Source organism: Cynoglossus semilaevis, chromosome 14 (genome assembly GCF_000523025.1).
Source record: "Cynoglossus semilaevis isolate Cse_v1.0 chromosome 14, Cse_v1.0, whole genome shotgun sequence".
Classification (NCBI taxonomy): Eukaryota; Metazoa; Chordata; class Actinopteri; order Pleuronectiformes; family Cynoglossidae; genus Cynoglossus; species Cynoglossus semilaevis.
This window is the reverse complement of record NC_024320.1, coordinates 9,753,306-9,776,303: the sequence shown is the minus strand read 5'-3', so window position 1 is coordinate 9,776,303 and position 22,998 is coordinate 9,753,306. Positions and strand designations below refer to the sequence as shown.

At 38.6% G+C, this 22,998-nt stretch overlaps 2 protein-coding genes across 4 annotated transcripts in view; one reads left to right on the top strand and one right to left on the bottom strand.

Moving 5' to 3' along the window:
* Positions 1 to 7,772: 7,772 nt before the first annotated feature.
* Positions 7,773 to 14,939, bottom strand: arl13b (ADP-ribosylation factor-like 13b). Of its 3 annotated transcripts, none has more exons than XM_025062124.1 (10): positions 14,855 to 14,939; positions 12,433 to 12,503; positions 11,577 to 11,826; positions 11,379 to 11,484; positions 10,973 to 11,175; positions 10,653 to 10,764; positions 10,419 to 10,563; positions 9,630 to 9,767; positions 9,390 to 9,458; positions 7,773 to 8,978 (listed from the first exon to the last, which is right to left on the bottom strand). In XM_025062124.1, the coding sequence occupies exons 2-10, from the start codon at positions 12,485 to 12,487 to the stop codon at positions 8,905 to 8,907; spliced, it is 1,152 nt and encodes a 383-aa protein (XP_024917892.1). In that variant the 5' UTR covers positions 12,488 to 12,503; positions 14,855 to 14,939; the 3' UTR covers positions 7,773 to 8,904. The 3 variants fall into 3 exon arrangements, with proteins under 3 accessions (XP_024917892.1, XP_008323205.1, XP_008323206.1); XM_008324983.3 differs by lacking the exon at positions 14,855 to 14,939 and adding an exon at positions 13,854 to 14,414; XM_008324984.3 differs by lacking the exon at positions 14,855 to 14,939 and adding an exon at positions 13,854 to 14,414 and having other exon boundaries at positions 7,773 to 8,829.
* cyp27a2 (cytochrome P450 family 27 subfamily A member 2) overlaps positions 14,936 to 22,998 on the top strand; it is a 15,732-nt gene continuing 7,669 nt past the window's right edge. The window contains exons 1-10 of the mRNA XM_025062123.1: positions 14,936 to 15,260; positions 15,813 to 16,003; positions 16,298 to 16,497; positions 16,591 to 16,788; positions 16,916 to 17,079; positions 19,330 to 19,496; positions 19,932 to 20,013; positions 20,131 to 20,367; positions 20,624 to 20,746; positions 20,952 to 22,905. Coding sequence (XP_024917891.1) covers positions 15,003 to 15,260; positions 15,813 to 16,003; positions 16,298 to 16,497; positions 16,591 to 16,788; positions 16,916 to 17,079; positions 19,330 to 19,496; positions 19,932 to 20,013; positions 20,131 to 20,367; positions 20,624 to 20,746; positions 20,952 to 20,960 — 1,629 coding nt within the window. The 5' untranslated portion in view covers positions 14,936 to 15,002 and the 3' untranslated portion in view covers positions 20,961 to 22,905. The remainder of the gene's footprint in view (positions 15,261 to 15,812; positions 16,004 to 16,297; positions 16,498 to 16,590; positions 16,789 to 16,915; positions 17,080 to 19,329; positions 19,497 to 19,931; positions 20,014 to 20,130; positions 20,368 to 20,623; positions 20,747 to 20,951; positions 22,906 to 22,998) is intronic.

Here is a 22,998-nt window from a genome sequence, read left to right as displayed (position 1 = left end):
GTTTCAGTCGACTTCATGCTTCTGTCAATTACCTTGAAAATTGTCTGCAAAGCTTCCTCTGCTTTCTGTAACAAACTCCACATCGCCGAGAAGTCCTGATTTGAAATACTTTGTTTTCTGTTGAGGTTTTTTTTTTACTCACAGAAAGAGCACTTTAATTCTCTAGTACTGCTCTACTTTTTAATCATTTTTATTGTCTTGCATCTCATATCCTTGCATTTTGAAAGTGTTTTTTTTTCCAGAGAGGCCCTACAGAAATCCACGAGCACTTGTGATTTAATATCATTCCCTTTCGTGTCTTTACTGACTGAAAAATTTATGAGAAATCCTTTCAAAGAAACATACTCAATATCACGGTTTAAATATGGAAAGGATTCCAGCTTCTTTGTCAGAGACACTCCATTCAACGGTTCCCATGAGATGGAGGATCTGGAAAGTTAAAGAAAAAAAAAGTACAAAAGTTTTTTTTTTTTTTTTTCATTAGCTGCATATCACGTGGAGTCTACTTGGAGTTTACATTTTGAGCACGTATGTCAGTTTCCTGAAAAGCATACTGTAAATGCCTTTTTCATTTCCCTAAGGGGATCTTCCAATGGGATCAATGAAGTTCTAATCTTATCATGTCTTTCTTAATCTGTGTACTTTTAGTCAAAAAGTTGATTAAAAAATGCCCCTATAGGCCCTGCCAGCAAAATAAATAAATGGAGTCAAAAGATAGCCAAAGCACTAATAGCTCTGATATAATAATATGCCCCACAAATGTAATGAACAGGACTGCAAATTAGGTAAGAAAAAGAAGAAACTTAAAGATCAGTAAATTGTTCGACCAGTGTTGGCTAAATTGGTCACTAAAAATAGAATTAAAAAAAATGACAACAATTTGACCCAGAAGCAAAATAAGTTACCTAATGACACAACAATAATAAAAATCCTTTATAAATAATTTTGAATGTCTCTATAAAATACTCCTGTGTTGTGTTGGGCCTCAGAATATCCAAGGAGGACAGCTGTCCTAAATCTGCCCCTGGAGCCAGACTTTAAAACTGCTTTCTTTGCAACATCTGACTTTTCCCCTTGCACCTCTATTCTATGGAACATGGTGGTAACCACTGCCTTCAGAAATCAAGGCAGTGTGTTGTCAGACACACACACACACACACTGTAAGTGAGTGTGTGTGTGTGTGTGGATGAGCCTGCAGCAGAGCTCAGCAGTGGTCCACTCATCACCCAGATGGAAATCAGATTACTTTAACACAGTTAGGGAATAAATGAATCTGAGTTAAGAGAGTGTGGCGCATGTACTTACCCGCGGGTCATGGTGCTCTCATGCATTAAAAGCCTCCATCACCTTCTTGCTGTATTTTGATGTGGCTTTTTCCTTGTGCCATAACCTCCACTGCATGTGAAATAAGCCTTTGAACGCATCGTGAACTGGTTTGTCGCTCCAGTCTCATTCATTCAACATTCAAAGGTTGAGAACTGTCTATACTAGTATTAGTACATGAAGTAGTAGTCATAGTAGCCATACTGTAGTAGTTTTTACATTAACATAATAGCTACTAGAAGGTACTCACAGACTGATTAGTGACTCTGCGTTTCTCAAACTAGAAATATTTTGCTTTTTAACTAGTTTGGCGAAACAGTCCATTCTTAGTGGGACTGCTAGCTTGTTGCTTGCCAACAGCATCAAAAACGAAGTAAAGTAGCACAAGGATCACTGTCAGTCGTCGGTTTATGACCTTGACCGTCGACGTTTCGCCATTACAGTTCCACACCCTCTACATATTATTAAGAAAGTCTTGTTCCTTCACTCCAGTGAGGAAGATGGCTCTGTTTTCATTTGTTGGTGGTACTCCATATTTCTCTGCTCTTCGTTGTGACTCAAACATGGTTTTGTCAGACCAAATTGAGGACAATTAGCCTGCTAGCTAACAGTAAGCAGATACTCTCTATTGATTGGGTGTAGCAAACAAAGACTGATAGTCAACATGCAAGTCGTCTTCTTCCTCCTCCTCCTCCTCCTCTCTCCATCCTACTTATTTATATGGAGAACTGTAATTAAAAGAAGTGAAATTTCATTTACCACAAAGGTGGCAGTAATTAATTTGTCATTTAGGCCAAACTCCCTCTCCTCTTCCTTCTGTTGAAGGGCCTAAGAGCAGATGATTGATTAAGAGTTGAATTCATTTCAGCTGAAGAGTGTGTTCATCCCATGTAAAGATTAGATGTAGCAGCTGCAGCTGCAGTGTAGGGAGAAGGAAGATGTCGGAGACTGAAGCAGCGATGGATTTAAGGCTGGAGAAGGTGGAAAAAAGAGCTTTGTTTTTAGTCGAAAGTTTGGTCTGTGAGTCCTCTGACTCCTCATCCCTCAGCTCCAACCTGATTGTAATCAGTGTATTGTGGGTGTTCTGGTGTTTTGAGAGTTTGCATCAGTCAGCGACATCTTCTTCGGCAGGTAATCAGGTCGTTGACAGCCTCGTCTCTCTCCTGGACTCCGCACTTCAAGCTACTTGAATTGCTGTCGTCTCAGTGTGTGGGAGGAATGAAGGGATTTCAGCTGATCCCCCCCTGCTTTGTTCCTATTTCTAGGTGAAAAAATAGTTTTTTGTCTTGCTATTGGATATTTTGCCCTTGGTTTAGAGAATGTAAAAATACATGGCTTCTCCTCTTTTTACTAAAATTGTCAGGTTTCTAACTTTGATATTTGCACCCTTACTTTAAAACAGCATTAATTTTTCTTTTTTTAGAGAAAATATTTCTGACACCACATGAATGCAGCATCAGTTGCTTGTAGCCCCAAGGTGGTTAAAAATGTTGTGGTCCATGATGGATGTCTCTGAAATAGCTTTACTTTGTAAAGTTCCAACAGTAAGACTGGGAATTTACTTGTTCTGATATTTTTTCCCACAATATCAGACAAATTACCCCCAACCCCCAAAATTGATATTTTTGTTTCTTTGAGGGTACTGGGTCTGGGAAAAAGTGACAAATTCGTCAACGTCTTTTCTCCCAACATCATGTCATGTCATGTCTGGTGTAGACATAAACCTTCTAATAAGCCTATAATTTCCACAATTCCGTCTTCATGTCTTTCATAAGCAGCAGAGTTCAAACCGTACACCTGTTGGAAACACAACTTTGTCAACTAGCTTGACAGAGGTCCAGCTGCAGCTGCTGGGACGCAATGACAGCCGTAAATTATGTTGAACCTGAAATTATGATGGAATATGTTTCAATGACAAAACTCTGTGATTAGATTCCTGGGCCGACTGTGGAATGGACGAGAGTTGTTCCTGAAATAGTCGTTCTACCTTATAGGGAACATCAAAACAGTAGAACAGCTGTGGGGTTTTTTTAGGTCTTAAGTTAAAGGTGAACGGCTCCTAACAACCAACGAGCTCTGCTATAAATAAAGCTGTTGCTACATTGACAGAAATATGATGATACATCTTTTCAAAGCAGTTGGAGACACAAAGAGACGTGACTGAAGTGAAAAGGAAATATCTGTCTTAGTAGTTTTTGGCTTCCCCTTGTACACAGAGTGCAGTTTAGAAGAGGTAAAAACTAGGGATGTCCGATATGAACTTTTTGCCGATATCCGATATGCTGATATTGTCCAAACACTTATTTTCCGATTCCGATATCAACCCATATTGATATGGGCCTGGTAATATTTATTTATTTATCTGTACAAACCTCTGTATGAGTATGAGATTAGTTAAATGAGCTGCAATACTGCCATCTAGTGACTTTCACTTTAACACAGCTGTTTATCCCTAAAACTATTTTTAGAGTACACATCATTCGGCGGAATCCTGGTATTGCGATATCGGGTTTTCATTATCGGAGGAAAAAATATTACAGATATTACATTATATGCTAATATCGGACATGGCTCGTAAAAACCCTATAATAACAGCAGAACAAAGACGTGACATTGCACTGCCTGAAGTGACCTGCTGGAATCTTTCCAGTTCACTAGACTTTGATGAGCGCTCCCACTGCTGCCATTAATTTTTAAGAGTTGAGAAGTAAGTCAAATTCCATGAGTTGATGATACACTTAGGGTTTTTTTTTTACTTTTTACTGGAAAGAATAAGCAGGAAAAGAGCATTTGAAAAAAGTCGGATCTTGGTTTTAAACCTCAACAGGGTTTTTTTCAACACGCTGAGACGTTTTTTTTCAGAGCCTGACAAAAAACAAACTGTAGCTCCAGGAGGTTGTTCAGTGGTGCACACAAGACGGATGGGACGTGACATGTGTCCACGGGCCGCAGTGGTGTAAAGTCACTGGGCTTCACTGCTGCTGTGTGTGTCTCCGTGCGTGTGTGTGTGTGTGTGCGCGTCCTCGCCTCTCCGCTTAACTCAGGCAAGAAAGAATCATGTAAACACATTATTCTTCTTTCATTCTGGTGTCAAGATGTTCTCCCTCAGGCGGCAGCAGCAACAAATGCAGACTGCCAGGAGTTTTTCTCTTTTTGACATTGTTCCAAGTCGCAGCTGCAGCGAAGGCCTTTGATTCTGACCAGACCAGGTGTCAGTTAGTGCATTGCAAAATGTGTAGCGGACGTGTTTAGTCTGAAGCCATTTGTATGGTGATTTGGATGCTGGGGGAGGCGGGGGGGTTGTTTGTTTTTTCTTTTGTTTTTTCAATAATTACGTATAGAAGCCGGAAGGGAGAGTTGTGGAGAGGAAGCTGGCATCTCTGAATCATTTAGAGCTCATAAGAATGTGTGGGATCTCTGATGAAGGTTGGTGGTATATTACACGGTGTGTTTACTGCAGGGAATGAGACTTGAATAATAATGCTTAATTCTTAAACCAACAAAACAATAGCACAACCTTTTTACCAGAGATCAGGAAAGATCTCCAGCCTGATGGAAATAGACACAGAGTCTTGTATACATATACTGTAGGTCAGTGTTTCCCAACGGTTGTTGTGCCGTGGCACATATTTTTTATTAGAAAAACCGCACGACACACCACCAAACAAAAATATGAAAAAGTAGATTTGGGTTAAATACACTCACAATTGACTAAAATCTCACCTGAGTTGAAGACAAAGCTGATATACTAGCAGAAATTGAAGAAAGACATTTACAAAGATCTTCTTCAACAGCTCTGATTCTCTTTTTTTAGTTTCACAGCCGTTTGCTGCCACCTAGCAACAGATATTTAATTGTTCTGCCTGCCACGCATTGACAAAAGAATAAAAATTAATTTCAAAATATGAATAATATTTTTTCTGACCAATTGACATTGGGTAATGTTCCGCGGCACACCTAATGATCCCTCACAGAAGGAGCTAACATTAAGATGCAGTTTCTTGCAGCAGGTGTAAATTTTATTAGTAGGACTTTTGGGAAGGCCCATAATTCTGGCTCTGAATGCAGCCATGTTTTTGGCAAGGTCCAGTGTCCAGCTCAGTGTCAGGTCCAATGACATCAGTTAAGCAACAACATTTAACAGCAGAAACTCTCCTGACTTCAATTCATCATTTATTCATCTTCCACAGCTCCGTCTTGTTAAGGTGTTTGGTCGGGGAGGGGGCCGGCCTCAATCCTAGCAGTTCAGTGGAGTGAAGCAAGACATTTATTCTGGACAGTTCCCCTATCCATCACATATACTGTAGAGCAGGGGTGTCCACACTTTTTCGGCTTTGGAGCTACTTTTTAAATGGCCGGGGGAGAAGTGATCTACCTACATTGAAAACTATAAATATATATTTACTACTTTGATTTAATGGCTGTAGTTGTATGTCACAATACCGTCTGACTCAATACTTCTATCGTCCTTACTTTAGCCGTTGTGATTAGCATCGTAAAATAGAATTAAATGTATTATTTTTTTGTTTCTTTAAATGTAATTGCTCAGGATCTACTAGCACTATCTTTGAGATCTACTGGTAGATCCTGATCTACTTATTGGACACCCCTGCTGTAGAGAGAATCAACCTTTCACACTCACATGCACACCGAGCCATTTTGTTTAGCTCGTCCACCTTAGACTGTGGGACAAAACTGTGAATGTGAAGAAAGACCCCCACACAAGAATGCAAACTTCACAGAGTAGGACCATCAGTAACCACCAGGGTCAATATAATAATCTTTTTTTGGATGGTTTTACAGTATATCACCACCTACACTCAGATCAGAGGCAGGTGAGGACGTTAGTCATCAACTGCAACTTCACTGCAAGATGCCAGAAATATCCAAAGAACCGTCGGTTAGCGACAAGTTGTGAGAGTACTGATTGTTAAACGTCGTGCTGGAGGGTATTGATGAGCGTTCACACTGTGGGCAACATGCAGCACATGATTATAGTTTCACTAAAGTTCCCATTTTATCAAGTCTTAGATTAATTGTCATGGTTTCAGAATGGTGTCATTGCCAGGAGCTTCAGAACACTCACACCTACTGAAGCAAACATTTCACAGTGAATGAGTCGATAAAATCTACTGTTTAAAGTTATTTAGTACCAGATTCAAAATTATTAAAAAAATTTGATCATGACCGACTTGAATTAAAACTACACTCAGCTTATATATATATATATATATATATAGTAATATATATAATAGTCTAGGTTTACTTGCTGCTTTGTGTTCTTTGACATCTACTTGTCCTTAGTTTTTCCTGCATTTTGGCTTAGAGGCGTCCATTTGTTGGCAGCCTTAGCTATTTTGTCATTTCAACATCCCTTTTCTCTAATAACAGCTACCACATTACCAAGAACTACTAGTGAGGCTAACATTAAATGTCTAGCAAGTAGTGTCTATTGGAAAAGTTAGATTTTTTTTAATCCTTATTATACTAGGGAGTTAACTTTTTGTAATATGTTACGGATTTCGGTGTTATTTCGGTGTCTTAGCTCATACGTTTTTAGCTTCTTCCTAAGCTGGCTTTAGCATTTACAGCAACATTTTTGCTTCATGTGTTTACTAGCAGTGCCTTTATAAGTTTCATGATTTAAAAATGTCCATAAGCACTTTTATTTAATCTCATATATATATTATACTGTTTCCTATTATTTGACAAAAATAAAAAGCTAGGACTGTTTTCTTTCTGAGAAGAGTCACACCTGTGGTCTACTCTTTAAACACGATTAATTTGACATAGTCTTCAAGTGCCATCTAGTTGTGGGACAGTGTAAGACAAATTAATTTTAAGCTGTTTTATGCTGCCCTCTGCTGGTCAACTTAAATCTAGATCTCAAACTTATGAATGTTTAAAACAGTGATGTGTCTTTAGATCAGTTCAGAATATTTCAGGTGTTGTGTTCAAGAAATCATTCTGTGTTCTGGAAATAATCCTTTAGCGATGAGTTTTGAAATATCTACACCCTAAAGACAATGTGTTGGGTCTTGAATTTCATCTAAGGCAATACATTTCATTATTTCTAAACCTTTTTATCCAAAAACAGCAACTCACACCATTGGAAATAACAGTCAAGAGTTAAACATTTCTTTCAAGGAATTTTATAAAATCTGAATTGAGTAAAAAAAACATTGGTGCTTATAAACAGTAAAGCAAAGGAATGCTGTAATATAACTTAAATGTACAATAGTGTTAAGATTCAGGTTTGAAGCAGACGGTCTTCTAAAAAATACATTTTAGCTTTTTTTTTCCCCCAAACAAGTTAGAATAAAGCAATCACAGATTCCTGCCTACAGAACAAATCATCACTTTAGAAAACTACCAGGTGAACAGCTGGCTACATCAAACAACTTGTAGCCCTGTCATGTATAAAGTTGAACACGAAATGAAATAACTAAGCCTCTGTTTAACAACACCTTCAGCATTGCTTAAACACACACTACTGGTTTGTGCTATGGCTCACTGAGTAGGTCAGGTCGTCGACATGTCACCTCATGTCTACATTTTTTGTCTGCAATTTTTTAAAAAGCCAGTTTGTTGGGTATCTAGGGCCTAATGTATACATTTAACATTAGAATTCTATCATATCTATGCATATATTTGTTTATGTATACATATATGTGTGTGTATATATGCACAAACATATACAGTATATAAATATATATGTGTTTGTAAAGTATTTGTGCATATATACACATATATACATATACATATATATATATATATATGAACAAATTAATACTTTTCAAGAGCTTGCTGACAAACTGTTTCAGTGTCTGGCTACAGGTTTGATTTTCTTGATTATCTTGTGAGCAATAAAAACGTATTATGAACTATATTTAATATATTTAAGAAAAGCAAATACTAGAATTGTTCTTTTAACAATAGCATGTAGTGAAAAATATAAATAATTTACTGGAATATAATTTAGAGCTGCTCCGTAAGAATATTCGTGCCGTTCATTTTACTGCTGGACAAAAATAACTGACTGATCTGAAAGAGACCCTCAGTAAAAGCACATGTATATGCAAGTATATCCAGTATGTTTAAAATACACTTCTAGAACTGAAAATGCAAAACATAAAAAAAAATCAAGCATGTTCATATATGAAAGCTGTAACAGATGAAATGATATACTAAATCCTAAATATATATATATATATATATATACATAAACAATCTTTGTCTATGAAAAGCAGTTGATGGTCTGTAACACTGTAGCAAAATAAAAAAATAACATTTTCAGTCTTTATGTCCACACCAGACAAAACAATCAGCTCAGTTTGATGTTGGTGATTCTCACTGAATCGTGAGTTGTTGTTTTTTTTTCTTTTCGTTTTTTTTAAAGAGAAGCCAATTTCCAGGATGCGCTGCTTTTGTTCAGCTGCTCCGTGCGTACCCAGGATCCTCCTCTCCTGAGCCGTCTGTGTGTCATGTTGTCACGTTGCCACTTGCTTGAGACAGAAAGCAAGAAAGAAAAGGAGAGCAGTGATTGGTCAGGTGTAAACCTCGCTACATTTGAGGTTTTTTTACAAAACGACGTCGTGAGAGTCGCCGTTAGGCCGCGGTCTGTTTGCGAGCGGAGGCAGAGGCTTGAACAACTCTGTGAAGGGATGGAGGGGAAAATCATTAGTCCTGGGATGGAAGACTACAGCTGTATTTCTGGTAATGTCAGCAAAACAGGAAAGATGTTGATCATGGCAGACACAGCGCAGAGGTGTGTGAGTGGAGGGCACAGTCTTTGGAGGTTGAACACACAGACAGCTTCACACACACGTCTGGTGAAGACGCAGGAGATGAAAAGACACACATGACACGTCTGTGACTCCCAGACTCACACCTTTTACACTAAAGCAACACTTTCAGTGTAATATGCACAGAGGAAACAGTCAATGAATGAAAAAGAACAAGTTCAGGTTAGTGAGGAGATGCATGGACAAGTGGTTTTATTTGACAGAAGAAAGTGATGATATATGATATGATGCTTCTAAGAGAAGTGAACAGACAGATGTACCTGAATGTTTGGAGTCTCCCAGGGGCTCCAGTTTGGGCAGCCTTGAAACTTTGGGTGTTGCCCATCCGACTGCAAACAACCAAAAAATTACAACAGTCAACTCAAAAGGTCACTTTGTGATTTGTGATCTCACTGTAGGTAATGGCCAAACTGCACATCACCATCAAACCGGTGTGAATATTGATGTTGGTAACCCATGATGCACTGGACTTTATCATAGGCACCAGCTTTTCCACTCACCTGGTGGAGGAGGTGGGGCAGGGATATCTGTCGGCCCGTCGTCTATCCTTAAGGGGTCAACGCGATGCTTCCTCTTTAGGTGGAGCTTCAGCATCTTCTTCTTGTTTGGCTCCACCGAAGTGGTTGAAGCTACAGATGCTTCAGGAAAAGAGATGATTTGACTGATCCATCCATCAAATTGTTGGTGCCTCAGTAAATCATTTAGTCTATCCAACCGGACTACAAGTATTAGTATCAAGCCCAACATCTTAATTAATTTCTTTGTCTTGTTCTCGAATTCATACTCGATCCAGTGACATACTCCTCTATAACAGCTTTACCTGCAAACTATTTAGCTAGTGCTGTGTGATTTCCTACTGCAGTTCAGTGTCTCTGCAACATCATGACTAGTTTTTTCCCCTTTTGTTTCTGTTTGGATTTTATAATAGCCTTCTGTTCAGGAGTAGAAAATTAAACTGGCTGTCAGCATTTCGTTCTTCCTTGGTGTCTTCATTGTGGTTTTCCTACACACTGCAGCATAGCACAGCACATTCATAGGAAGACAGATCAGTATGGTACTCCATATTGGTGAGTACACAAATGAAAATACTTCTATACGTCCATCTAGATCTGATCAATCCATCCTCCATTTAGCTTATATCGTTTTAATCCGTTTTAATCCTGACTAAACTTAGTGAAGTGTGTTAAATACAAAATCACATTTTGCCAAATCTGGCAGATATTTACCTTCTTTGTATGTTTTGTTTTATTTGCATGATTTATTTTATAACTAGAACTACAGAGCCTCACCTGAACTAGCATTTTCTGGGATTTGTCTGGAATCGTCCAGCTCCTCCTCCTCATATTCCTCGTCTAGCTCATGATCAACATCAGGTATTGGACCGTTGGTCCTGACCTCCTGCAGCTCATTTTGCCCTTTCTCTTTATTTTCATTCTGGAAAGCAGAAGGAAAGACAAATAACATTTAATTCACATCATTTCAAATCAACAGTAGGCCTGACTGTGTGCATGATCGGCATCTACCTCAGAGATGACGTTGCTGATTGGCTGGAAGGGGCTGAGGATGGTTTCATCATCCGGCTCTTCCTCCGGGACAGGTCGACCTTCTCGTTCTGCTTCTCGCTCCTGTCGTTCTCTGTGCATATAAAACAAAATCTTATCTATGTGTTCTGAAGTGCTTGCCTCTAGAAAACAAGATTTTCAATTATGTATCATTTTTATTCCCATCTGCTCATTACAGTGGATCTAACAATCTACACATGTAGATAATTTATTTTTCTTCATGTTTAAACTACTGTTTCATTTTTATTTTTATTTTTTCCTTCAACATTTTGCAGCCTCACCTCTCCTCCCGTATCCGTCGCACTCTCTCTGCTCGCTCCTTCTTGTCCTGCTCCTCCAGAGCACGTTGCTCTGCCGTGTCCTTCTGCACACGCTCAGCGATCACCTCGTAGTCCTTGGCAATGTTACTAAGAAGCCAGTTCAAGCCCTTTTTGATGGACTTGTCCACCTTTTTGCCATAGCCGAGGACTGCTGAGCATGGCTCCTAAAGATAACAGAACATAAATATACAGAGGATCAGACACAACAGAGTTTGGCAGAACAAGAAACAGCAAAATAGTAGAAAATAAATTCTATTCTGATAAACTGTTTCCTAAATATATCCCCAGCTTATCAGTCATTGTTCGTAAACAGAATGCTCTTAAAGCCACTCAATTGCCATCACCTGACAGGTGCAGACACACTTACAATCTGACAGAGACACTTGTTTTCGTTTACGAGCTTCTCTAACGACAGGTTCTCAATGATGTCTGCTTCGGCCAGGGCTCCTTCCTGGTCCTGTTTGTTGGCCAGTCTGCAAAGAATGTTCACACAATATAATATTCCTATATGTCATATCCCTGTATGACGGTGCTTTGACTGAATATCACAGATCCCCACACTCACACTAGAACAGGTTTGCCTGCGATACGTGGGTGCTGAAGAACCTCAGCCATGGTCTCCCGGGTCTCCTGGAGTCGCTGTATATCGCTGGAGTCCACGACAAACACAACACCGTGTGATTCTGAGTAGTAGTTTTTCCATATGCCCCGGATTCTTTTCCCACCACCTAGGTCGAAGATCGTGACCTCAAACTTGCCTTGCTTCAGGTCCACCTTTGAAAACCCAACGGTTGGGGCTACATCGTCGGGGTTTTCTGTGGGGAGAAATTAAGATAACTTTAATTTAAAGCCAAAGTTGGTAACTGCAAATTATTGGAAAGCTCACAATGATTTGAATTTCAAAAAGACAAAATAACTCAGATACCAATGTTGATGATGGCCATAGAGTTATACCTCTCTATAATCTGATCTAATGACAATGTCATCTTCCTTCTGGATGATCTTCGAAGAGCTCAAGTCTGGTTTGTTGTTCAGTTGATCAAATTGACTGACACTGTTCACACAAGAATTTCCAAATTCCAATGTGTATGATGTTACATATTTTTCTGTGCATCCAAGTCACTTCAACACTGTTCCCACTGGAGTCTGACGGTGGCCATATTTAAACCATAATTTTCAACTACTCAAAAAACAATCGGGTGCCATTAAAAAAAGACTAAAGTTATTTTTGTAAAAGGGAGAACAATTAGATTTGGGTGTTTTGGTGCTTTTTTTTGTAAAGTATAATAACTGAAGTTTCCAAAAGACAACTTTATTATGTTTATGATTGAGGGCTCAAATTGAACACATTTCTTTTCACTGACGAAGAAAGTCAAAAATAAAATTCAAAATTTAAAAAGTTAATTCAAAACAAAAAATACCTCCTTGAATTCCTCGTACTGTTGCAGTTTTGCCAGCGTTATCCAGTCCCACCATGACCAGGGTCACTTTCCTATTAAAGGAGAAATTAAAATTAAATAAATATTTGAGCATTTGCATTGCACATAGGTAATCAAAACAACAAACGACAGCCAATGAACAGGCAATAAAGTCATCTATAAAATTCAGAACGTCTTTGACAGATTTTCTACGATGATAAAAAGAGGAAGCTGACATTTTGACCCCTGGCACTATGGTCAAAGATGTGATATATCATTACTGATGCCCTCAGTCAGATCTAAAATACTACTAAGTTTTTCCCTACTGCATACTTAACTCTGACATTTACGCCGAAACGACATCATCTGCACAATCCATCTGACTGTCCTCTGGAGCCAACTGGCCTTCATCAGAGAAGAATCTGAGATAATAGTCACAACTGAAGAACCTCCAACAGACAACAACAGTTAGCTGTCGCCTCTTCTTGTCCAAACACTCAGAGCAACGGCCCAAAGGTAAGACACACTCTGCTGAGCTGCCTGTAGGATTAGTGGAGGATTCCTGACTAAGTCCTAAGGATCAGATACCTCACAGGTACCACGTGGTTTCAGCATCTTCAATCTTTAGTCTGCTTAACATTTCTGATGCTTTTTGCTGGGCTTTTTTCTATATTTTTTTGTATATATTCTGCGCAAGATCCCCAAGTCATACTATTTTCCCTGTTGTTTAAACACCAAGCTTCTGTTCATTTGAACTTTGTAATGGAAAATGTGCATAATTTTACTTTCGATCAATGTCTTTAATCAATGGACATTGAATACTAATGATGAGCCAAGAGACCTGAAAAAACAGTAGCTGATTTTTGAAGGAAAGGGAGATCATATATACATATGTACACCATTGTTTACATAGAAATAAATGTAATATTTTCTTTATAGGCCAAATTGATCCACATTTAGAAGAGGGAGGGGAAGACGAAGGGAAGCCCTTTTACTTTCATTGTACATACTGTACACAGACACATACTGTATATACACAATGTATCCTCAGCATTTAACTCATCAAGCTATTCGTGGGGAGACATGATCGCTTTTCAGAAGGGCCCTACTTACTTTTATTACAACTACTTTTGTACCATTAATCTTTATGAACATTGTTTATTTCTTGATGGGCGTTTTTTACCCCTTTGCTCGTTTTAATGTGGTACACACATTCGCCTCTTAAACATTTGAACATAAATTAAAACTAATCTTCTTTTCCACCCATTTTCATCTCTGTCTCTGTTAGCAATCATCCAAACCTCTGCAGGAAATACCCTTTCGGGTTTAAGTCATTTTCAACATTATATTTTACGTCACGTGATACCGTTGCAAACGACCACTTTTCCCCTACATTAACAGGTTATTAAAGCTCCATAACTCACCTTGCGGGCTCTCGCCACCGTTTCAGCCAATTGCAGCAGTTCGCCATTAGGCTAAACATCGCAGTTCGGGTCCAGATAACAACGGCGGTACGGTCACTAAGTCAGGACCGACCCTTACACTAGGATCCGGACTATTTAAGTCCAAATTAGCTACATGGTTACCTTGCAGCACTAACGATCGCAGCTCTTTTTAAAAACCGGTCTAGAATTCACCAATCGAACAAGTTAGTTGCCACCATGAATTATTAATACACGTCGCTACAGAAAGACACGAATATTGTCCCAGAAGACAAAAAAAATCTGTGCCCTGCACAATATGGTTAATAGAGGCTAACTAGCTATAAAACGTTATTTAAAGACTCACAACATACATTCTGTTTTGATGTCAGTTAATAGACTACTTCTGTTTTAATTATTAAAATAGTTCAGCCTTGATAAGACGAGCATTTAAAGCCCCTTTAGATGAACCAAATGTGGCAATAGCGGCTCTAAACATTAGCTACTTAGCTTTCGCTGCTCAGTTGCTCTCCGCTTTGTTTACGTCTTTTCTGCTGCTAAGCAGGGAGTCAAGGAAGCAACTGCCTCCCTCTAGTGGAGATTCTTGGTAAAACATTTTTTAAAGTTTCAGCATAATATTGATGGTCTTGAATTTAAGAAAGTCTGTATAGGTTCTTTGCCTTTACGTTTAAATACACATTAACAAAAATATGTGCGTTTAACAGTTATCTTTCTGTTAAACCAACTCTACAATGAAAGACAGTACGTTGCAAGTGTGGATCACAATTTCAATATTAGTTTAAATCAGTCAATACATCAACAGTAAAGTAGGTGCGAAATAGCTTAGAGATCGCATTAAAATTACTTTCAAAATTGATAGCCAAAAAAAAAAAAAAAATCAGTCGTTGTCGATTAATATTATTGGTTATTTGGGCAAAACGCCTGAAACAACAAATGTGTTCTGTGTGGTTATTAGTTCAGTACACAGTAAGGGACGTACACACCCAGGAAGTTGTTGCACTCTCTCTCTCTTTCTCTCTTCCTCTTTTTCATTTTGGAGAGATTCGCCTCCTGACCACGGAGATTTTGGAGAGATTCGCCTCCTGACCACGGCGTTTTCAGAGACGGACACATCTCAGCGACTCCATCACTATGTTATCCACCGGAAGGTTGGGCCATACTCTGCGGGTCTCGGAGCTTTGCACACGGACTCTGTTGGTGGCTGCGGTCGGTGTAGAACTCCGGCCTAGTGCCTCCCAAGTCAAGTTTGTATGGAGGAGCCTAAACGTGTCAGCTGCGGCCGAAACGAACTCTCTGAAAGGCATCGATGATCTCCCGGGTCCCAGCATTTCCAACGATCTGTACATGCTACTTTTCAAGGGATATCTGAACAAGATTCACCTGCTCCAGGTGCGGATTGAACACAATCTGGGATTTGGGGTGGATGTAAACATTCGATGTGATTAGTTGTCTCGACCTCGTCCCTAGCCCTTTTCACAAACACTGTTACTGTACCTTTTACTTTTCACTGGCTGCTAAATTCGACCTATTTTTAATTTTGTCTTGGGAACTTGATGCCAGTGTAACGTTTGTCTTTTTGGTTAAGCCATAACTAGTTTTCCCACTTTTGGTTTTGTGTGATTTACATTTTTGGATTCTTTTCTAAATATTTGTACAAAATTAAGATTGAGATTTTTTTTTGTCCATTTCAGGCCTATATTTAATATCTCTAAACATATTTTATTATTGCTCTGTAGCTCCTATGTTTTACCATTTTGATCTAAAATGCAGTTGTTGTTTTTTTTGTTTTTGTAAACTTTAAACCTTTTTTTTTTCTTTTTTTTAAAATCTATTGTTAAGCTTTACTTAACTCTATTATGCCACATATGTCTACATATTCTTGACTTTTCTGGTAAAAATGTTTGCTTTGTGTTAAATGTGTCCTTATTTGTTATTTTTAAGAGCGTATATAAGAACCTGTATGGACCAATTTGGCGATCAAAGGTTGGTTCTTACATGATGATCAACGTGGCAAGCCCAGCGCTTATTGCTCAGGTGCTCCAACAAGAGGGTCGCTACCCAGTCCGATTTGAAATGAAGCACTGGAGAGACTACAGGGAAATGAGAGGTCAGGCCTTGGGTCTGCATGCCAGGTGAGTTGAGTGATTTAGAGTCCGATTGATTGATGGATTCTGACTGGATGTGAGCTCTTTGGACTGTGGTGGTTGGTTTAAGCATTCAAAGGTTTAAGCATTTCAGATTATGATTTTTGTACACTTGATTTTTGTAGTTTTGCATCTGTCCAAAACTGCTGTTCTTCTTAAATATCTAGAAGCTGTCTGCAGTCCTGAAAGGAGAGGACAGTTTCATTGTACTTCATTGAATCTTTATCCTAATTTTACGTCGTGGTACAGATGTTGGTTTCCTGAATTTGTAATCTCTCCTAGTGATGCAACAGATTGGCACCAGCTGCGCCGTACTCTGAATCCTGGTTTGCTGAAGCAGAAAGAAGTCGCAGCTTTCGCTCCCACTGTTCACCAGGTGGTTGGAGATCTGCTAAAACGCATCGAGTTCCTCCGCAGTTGCAGTCAGGACCAGGCTACGGTTTCAAATATTGCATCTGAGCTGTACAAGTTTGGCTTTGAGGGTAAGAGTTTGTCAAAACAAACAAAAAAAAAACAGGAAATTGAAAGGATTTCATTCTACTTAAAGACTTTCTTCAATTGTTGTCTTTCTTTAGCTACTTCTGCTATCTTATTTGAGACCAGATTGGGCTGCTTGGAGCAGAACATTCCCAAAGACACGATGCGATTCATCACGGCTGTCAACGACATGCTAACTCTGTCTCAGCTCATTGTTCTATTCCCACGCTGGAGCTGGAGCGTCCTTCCCATTTGGAAGCGTTTTGTAAAGGCTTGGGATGACCTTTATGATGTGGGTAAGCAGCAAAAGAAAGAAGAAAAGTGGAAGATGGTTTAAATTTTTAGGATTACATTTAGGATTTTAGACCATGAATGTCTGCCTGCTTTTATTTGACTTTGTTTGTCGATGTTTTTGCATCAAAGCTGAAAAGCTAATTGACAGGAGAGTTGCTGAGATTGTAAACCAAGTCCAAAGGGGTGAGCCCACAGAGAGTATGTACCTGACTAAACTACTGTCCTCGGACCAAATGAGCAGAGCCGATGTCAACGTCACTGTCACAGAACTGCTGCTTGGAGGAGTCGACACGGTGAGAGGAAGTCTTTGCTGTTTTTATGACACACAATTCTTTATTGTGTTTTACTGCCCGAGGGGGCGAAAGAGCCGCAACATAATCCAAGCAAATGTTTGCAATAAACATAGAACAGAGAACATAATCCAAGCAAATGTTTGCAATACCACAAAACAAAGAGCAAACAATAGAAAAGTTGTTATTGTTTCAAGTTGTATCATGGCCTGAAATCTGGGATGAGACAACCCAATACAATCACTTCTCTTTGATTCTTCTTCTTGATTTGTTACATGATGAAAACGCAATCTAACATACAGTCAGTCTGTTCCTTTATTTAATAAACTGCTGAAAGGAACATAATAAAATGTTCAGAATAAAAAGTTCAGAGCACCTCAGTGGTAACTTGGCAGCTGGTGGACTCAAACCACTTCCTTAACCACCAAGCCACCATCGCCACCCCCCCCCAGTTAGTTTTGCACCCTTTAAAGCCAAAAGTATTTTTCTCTCTGACACATGTAACTTAATTATGCTCAAACCTGCAGGTGATACATTTCCACACAGTGTCAAATACTTTGGTGAATCCATCATCCACACCCTGAATGTAATCGGTGTTGAAATAAGCAAATCAGCTTTTGACAAAACGTAACATTGAGCAACAGTGTTGTAATCTGATTTTATCTGACGTTTAGCTTGTTAGCAACATGCTGTCTATCAGCTATTTTTAATTTAATAATTGTTATTTTTATACTTTAAAATGTTTTGTTTGTACTGCAATTTTGCAACTGTGGTTTTATATTTCTTGACCTTAATCATGCATTAATTAAGCCTTAATTTTAGGAGGTTGTGGATTTAGCTTTCAGTCAGAAACATTTATGTTGTCTATTACTTTTGTTTGCAGTTGATAGGGGTCCGGTTACATGTAAATAGACAGATAATGTGTAAAGACAACTATTCCAAATCATTTTGAAGGCTGTGCAGTTTTGTGTTACTACTGATGGCTGAAATCTAAATGTAAGGTAAATCTCTCCAGCCGGTATTGAGTATAATGTACATGATTCTAGAAGATATGAAGGAACTGTTTCTTAGTTATGGCTAGTATGCATAAATACAACTTATTTTATTTATTTAATTCGTTTTTTATTTATTAAGTGAAACGTATTAGATTTCATTGGACATTTTTCCTTAGTAATTAGTTGTATTATTTCCTATAATGATTATGTACAATAACATCTAGTCACAAAATAAAAAACCCAAACATGGGATCAATATATTACAATATTTTTTAAAATGTATTTATTTAGTTATCGTCTGTTGATAAATGTTACTTAATCTGTATAGATCACTAACCACAGCCACAATGACATATTATTTATTTTGTCAGAACGCTTGACAATTTTATTAAACCTCTCGGTACTCCTGGGGACTGGAGCTCTTGTTACTAAAATTGACTCATCATTTTTCCTGTTCCTGTTCAGTCATGTTCAGTCAATACATTTGAACTGTATTTAGTATGTAGTTTAATTTACTTGTGCCAAAGAGTTAATTTGTCATATATAAAATATTTAAACATATACATTTTTACCCAAGAAATTCTAGTACTCAGTCAAACATATAAAAAGGTAGAATATATGTAGTATATCGTACTACACCAGGTTCCTTAAACTCCTCTGACGCTTGTCAGAGAATTGTCTCTCAGGTATGAGGAAGTTAACTTCTCAGCTGGAACTGATAAGGAGACTTTCATACTGTAGGAGCAGGTCAAGCCCCGCCCTGCAGGGAGATTCAAACTTGTTGCTTTTCTGTGTTTCTGCATATTTGTGAAAACCCAAATGTATTTGGCAGAAGTAAACAATTTTGTATTCTAATACAATTGATTTTATCAATACACATTTTCATGGACTAAAATGCCTCTAAACCGTGGTGTCTTCAACTGAATACACAGACAACACAGTAGCTGTTTTCAGTAGCAGGTCACAGCTGTGTCACATCAGTCAGAAGCTGGTCGTTTGTACAGGTGTATTGTTTGTGTATGACTGGTATGTCCAGGTTGGACTGTTTAGCTTTTAGCCATTTCAGCTAAAGCTGGGTACTGCTAAGAATCTCATGATTTGATTTGATTTTGAACTCCTGATGTTAACTTTACTGTTATACCTTAGTAAATGCTACTGCTAGGAACCATCTTGGTTTGTTTTTGTGTCTTAACATGTTGCTTGTTTGTTAGCCAGGAATATAACCCAGCTTCTGTCCATTTCTGTCACCTGATCTTAGACGTCCAACACCTTGACATGGGCCTTGTACCATTTGTCGAGGGACCACAGGGTTCAGAATCAACTGTACATGGAGGTGAGTTCAGTGTGTCCTGACAGACAGGTGCCGGCTACAGATGACCTGAGCAAAATGCCGTACCTAAAGGCAGTGATTAAAGAGACACTACGGTGAGCTGGTTGCTGTTGGAATCAGTATCACACAGGCTCTTTTTTTATTCTCTGTTTTGACACAACATATTTCCATATCATTTTGCTCTGTATCCCTTCTTTTGCCATGTACTTTTGAAAAACTTTTTTTCAAACCTTTTAAAATATCTGGCGTTATAGAGAGCATTTATTTTTCAGGACTTGTCGTTGTTTGTGACATTTTATTACATTTTTTCTATTTGAACTGTTCGACCTAATTTTAATATCAATAACTATACAAACTAACATGATCTTACTTTTGAATTCGTTATTGAATTTCAGTACATTTTTGTTTGTTTTTTGGATGTTAAAGCTAATTTCTTCCTGGAGTGAAAGCCATACTGTGACCAGCCTTTGTCTTGTTCTGTATGTAATGTTGCATAACCTCTGACTTTCTTGTATGTGATGGTACAACAGCCTGTATCCTGTGGTACCCGGAAACGCACGCCTGATTACAGAGAATGATGTGATTGTGGACAAATACTGGTTCCCAAAAAAGGTACATCCATTACTCCACGACTGACAAGAGTGTTGGTAGATGTTGTATAGAACCTTTAAAAACCTGTTTCGTTCATTCTCTTTCTTTTTTTTTTTTTTTTTAATTTTTTTTTTATAGACTTTGTTCCACTTGTGCCATTATGCCATTTCACATGACGAGACTGTGTTCACTGATGCAGAGAGTTTCGTACCAGAGCGTTGGCTCCGTACTAAGACGCCCCTCATGGCTGCAGGAACATACGGGCCTGACTCCTGCAAACACCAACCTTACAGTTTTATCCCATTCGGCGTGGGGCTGCGAGGATGTGTGGGGAAGAGGCTGGCTGAGATGGAGTTGTACTTTACTCTTTCCAGGGTGAGTGATGGTTGGAGGTTCAGATTCTGCTTTGAAACCTTAGACAGAATTTCTGTCCAGACAAACCTATGGTGCTTTAAGAGCGTTGCTGTTTGCAGAAGTAACAAACTTGTGTAAGTGCTCTATTTTCATTCATTTAAAACACTGCAGGTGTATAATAGGTCCCAACTCTATACCCTGAGGTACTCCATGCTGCTGAATAATATCTTCTTATCTAATTTGTTGTTGTCTTTTTTGTGCTATCCTATACTGACAGCTAATGCAGCTCTACACTGTAATTCCTGAGGATGCTACGACCACAATTAACCCTATAACTCGAACCCTGCTCGTTCCCGAAGAGCCCGTCAACCTGCGTTTCCAGCTCAGAGACCCAGGAGCAGTAAGTGTCAAGTCCTGTTCACTGCTTCGCTCAGTTATGTTTAGTTAACGGATTTATTTCTGAGCATATATCTGAAATGCTTTTTGTTCAACAAACATCACAAAAATCCTTATCTTACTTGAGTGTTTTCTTAATTTAAATTTTGTTATAGCAATTTCTTTGTTCCAGCTGGGAGTGATTCTTCGTTTATTCTTTATTTTTCTAGAGTGTCTAGCAGAGGACATGAAGACATGGTGAGCTTGTCAGATGGCCACTCACTGTATATACTTGTGTATTAACTTGTTTAAAAAATAATTATATTCTTTTAGTTCGTGTTGAGGTAGGGAGTGTAAATAAAAAAGACTCACTGACTTTCACAAAAAATACTTATTATTTATATGAAAATCTCTTGGCCATTCATCACTAATTCATCATATAATTACATATATGGGAACTTGTGAAGTGCAGGATTAGCGTAGCTCAGCTGTGTCAGAGAAAATGTATTGTTAATGTGATTTATTGAGGAAAAATATTTTTACATAATATGGTTTAACACAGAGATCATCAGTTTTTTAGTAGAAAATTATATATTTAATATTAATATTAATAACAAATTAATTAATTCAGGGAGAAGGAATACATTTACATTTTTAAAAGTTTTTACATTCTTTTCCCCCAACTTTTTACTGTCTTTCAAGGGTTTTATATTTTTTGCAAGTGAAAAAATATACTTTAATATTACCTTTTGAAACAAAATGAATATGTTTTAGCTGCATCTGCATGTGTCATCGCATTGTCAGTTTGTCAGTGACTGAATTGCAGTCCCACATCAGAACTGTATCTCCACCAGCATTTACCAATTTAATAAACATAAATACCTTACTTTTTTTTTTTTTTTTTTGCTGTGCTTTAACGACTTTTTTGTCTCAACAAGGCCACAATGCGTTCATACCTGTTGGACTGTTACTATTTTTTAGGTTCTTTCTTTTACCTAAATAAATAAATGTTATTCAGAAAACATTTATTTTCTGAATATTTTAAATGATTGCCAGTAGTCTTTGGTTAATGAAAATGTAACTTGTTAATAAATCTTGTGCATATTTAATATTGTTCTTATTACATAATAGTTCTTTATGTTAATGTGAAGGGTTTTCAGTCAGCCAAACACATTATTTAGCAAAATATATTTTTAAAAGAATGCATCAATTCTTTTTTGTGTGCAAAGATGGTGCCTCTCCCTCCCTGCAGGGGGTGCTTTAAACACTGAATATTCAATACTGAGATTCATGAGTTAAGCAGCTGGTACTGTAATATTACTTCCTTTACAAATACATTCTGAAACTCTTTAAAACATTTCATCCACAAATACAACATTCAAACAGGTATTCAGAATCATTATCTACGGTGTTTGTTCTCTTGGGGTCCAGTTCTAGTACTGCCACCTACAGACTCTGCTTTGCACCTGTAAATGTTTTCACCAAAATGCCCTGATCACTTGTGAAATAAATAAAACTGGGAGAAGTACAGATTAACACTAGCATCCCTGCAGATTATCACACCACAGTATACTTCCTGTGTTTCTTTAGGGTGGACTGAGGACATGAAGATTCTGTGTTCGTTTTGTTTTTCCCCCTGCATGCTGCACCTTAATAACTAATCCCAAGGGTATGAAAGGATGGTATAAGGTCATGGGCTTAAAAAGAGCAATTTAAATATCAGCCTCTAGGAGCCGCTGTGGGTGCTTCTGTATTTTGGCCGCTTCATCAGGTTGGTGAGTAAATGTGTGGCTGGCTTGAACAAGCCACGACTCCACCATCTTCACCCACACTCACCGTGTTCATATGACTCTCTCCTCCCTCCGTCTCTGGTCCAGCCCTTCTTTCAGATCGCAGCCTGGATGATCCAGCAGATTACCACACATAGTGACGGACTAACGGGTTCATTTGAAGGTTTTAGAGCTAGGCATTTGTAGCCGTACAGCCCTCCTCCTGCTGGCGGTTGCTGTCATTGCAGGCTGCCGGCAGACACGGAACTCCAGCAGCACAGACGCCGGGCCAGGTCTGAGAGCAGAGCGGGGTAAAATACAGCTTGATGTCGGGCCTGGAGACCGTTTTTCCGCCGTCATGTGAAGAAGGACGAGACGTAGCATCGACCTGATGGTGGTGATGGTTGTGTTGGAGGTGAGTGCATTATGAGCTATGCGTCTCTTTTGTCTTAGACCTAGACACCTGCTGTCAAACATGGAGACAACCGTGGTTTCTAACACGGGTTCA

What these genes read in the sequence shown, in the direction of transcription:
- arl13b (XM_008324983.3), bottom strand. Translation starts at nt 13,912, where the DNA reads ATGTTTAGCCTAATGGCGAACTGCTGCAATTGGCTGAAACGGTGGCGA. An exon ending in ACAAGTGTCTCTGTCAGATT is followed by an intron (nt 11,176 to 11,378) that starts GTAAGTGTGTCT and finishes TGTTATCTTTAG; the next exon opens with GAGCCATGCTCAGCAGTCCT. An exon ending in TGCCCCACCTCCTCCACCAG is followed by an intron (nt 9,459 to 9,629) that starts GTGAGTGGAAAA and finishes GGTTGTTTGCAG; the next exon opens with TCGGATGGGCAACACCCAAA.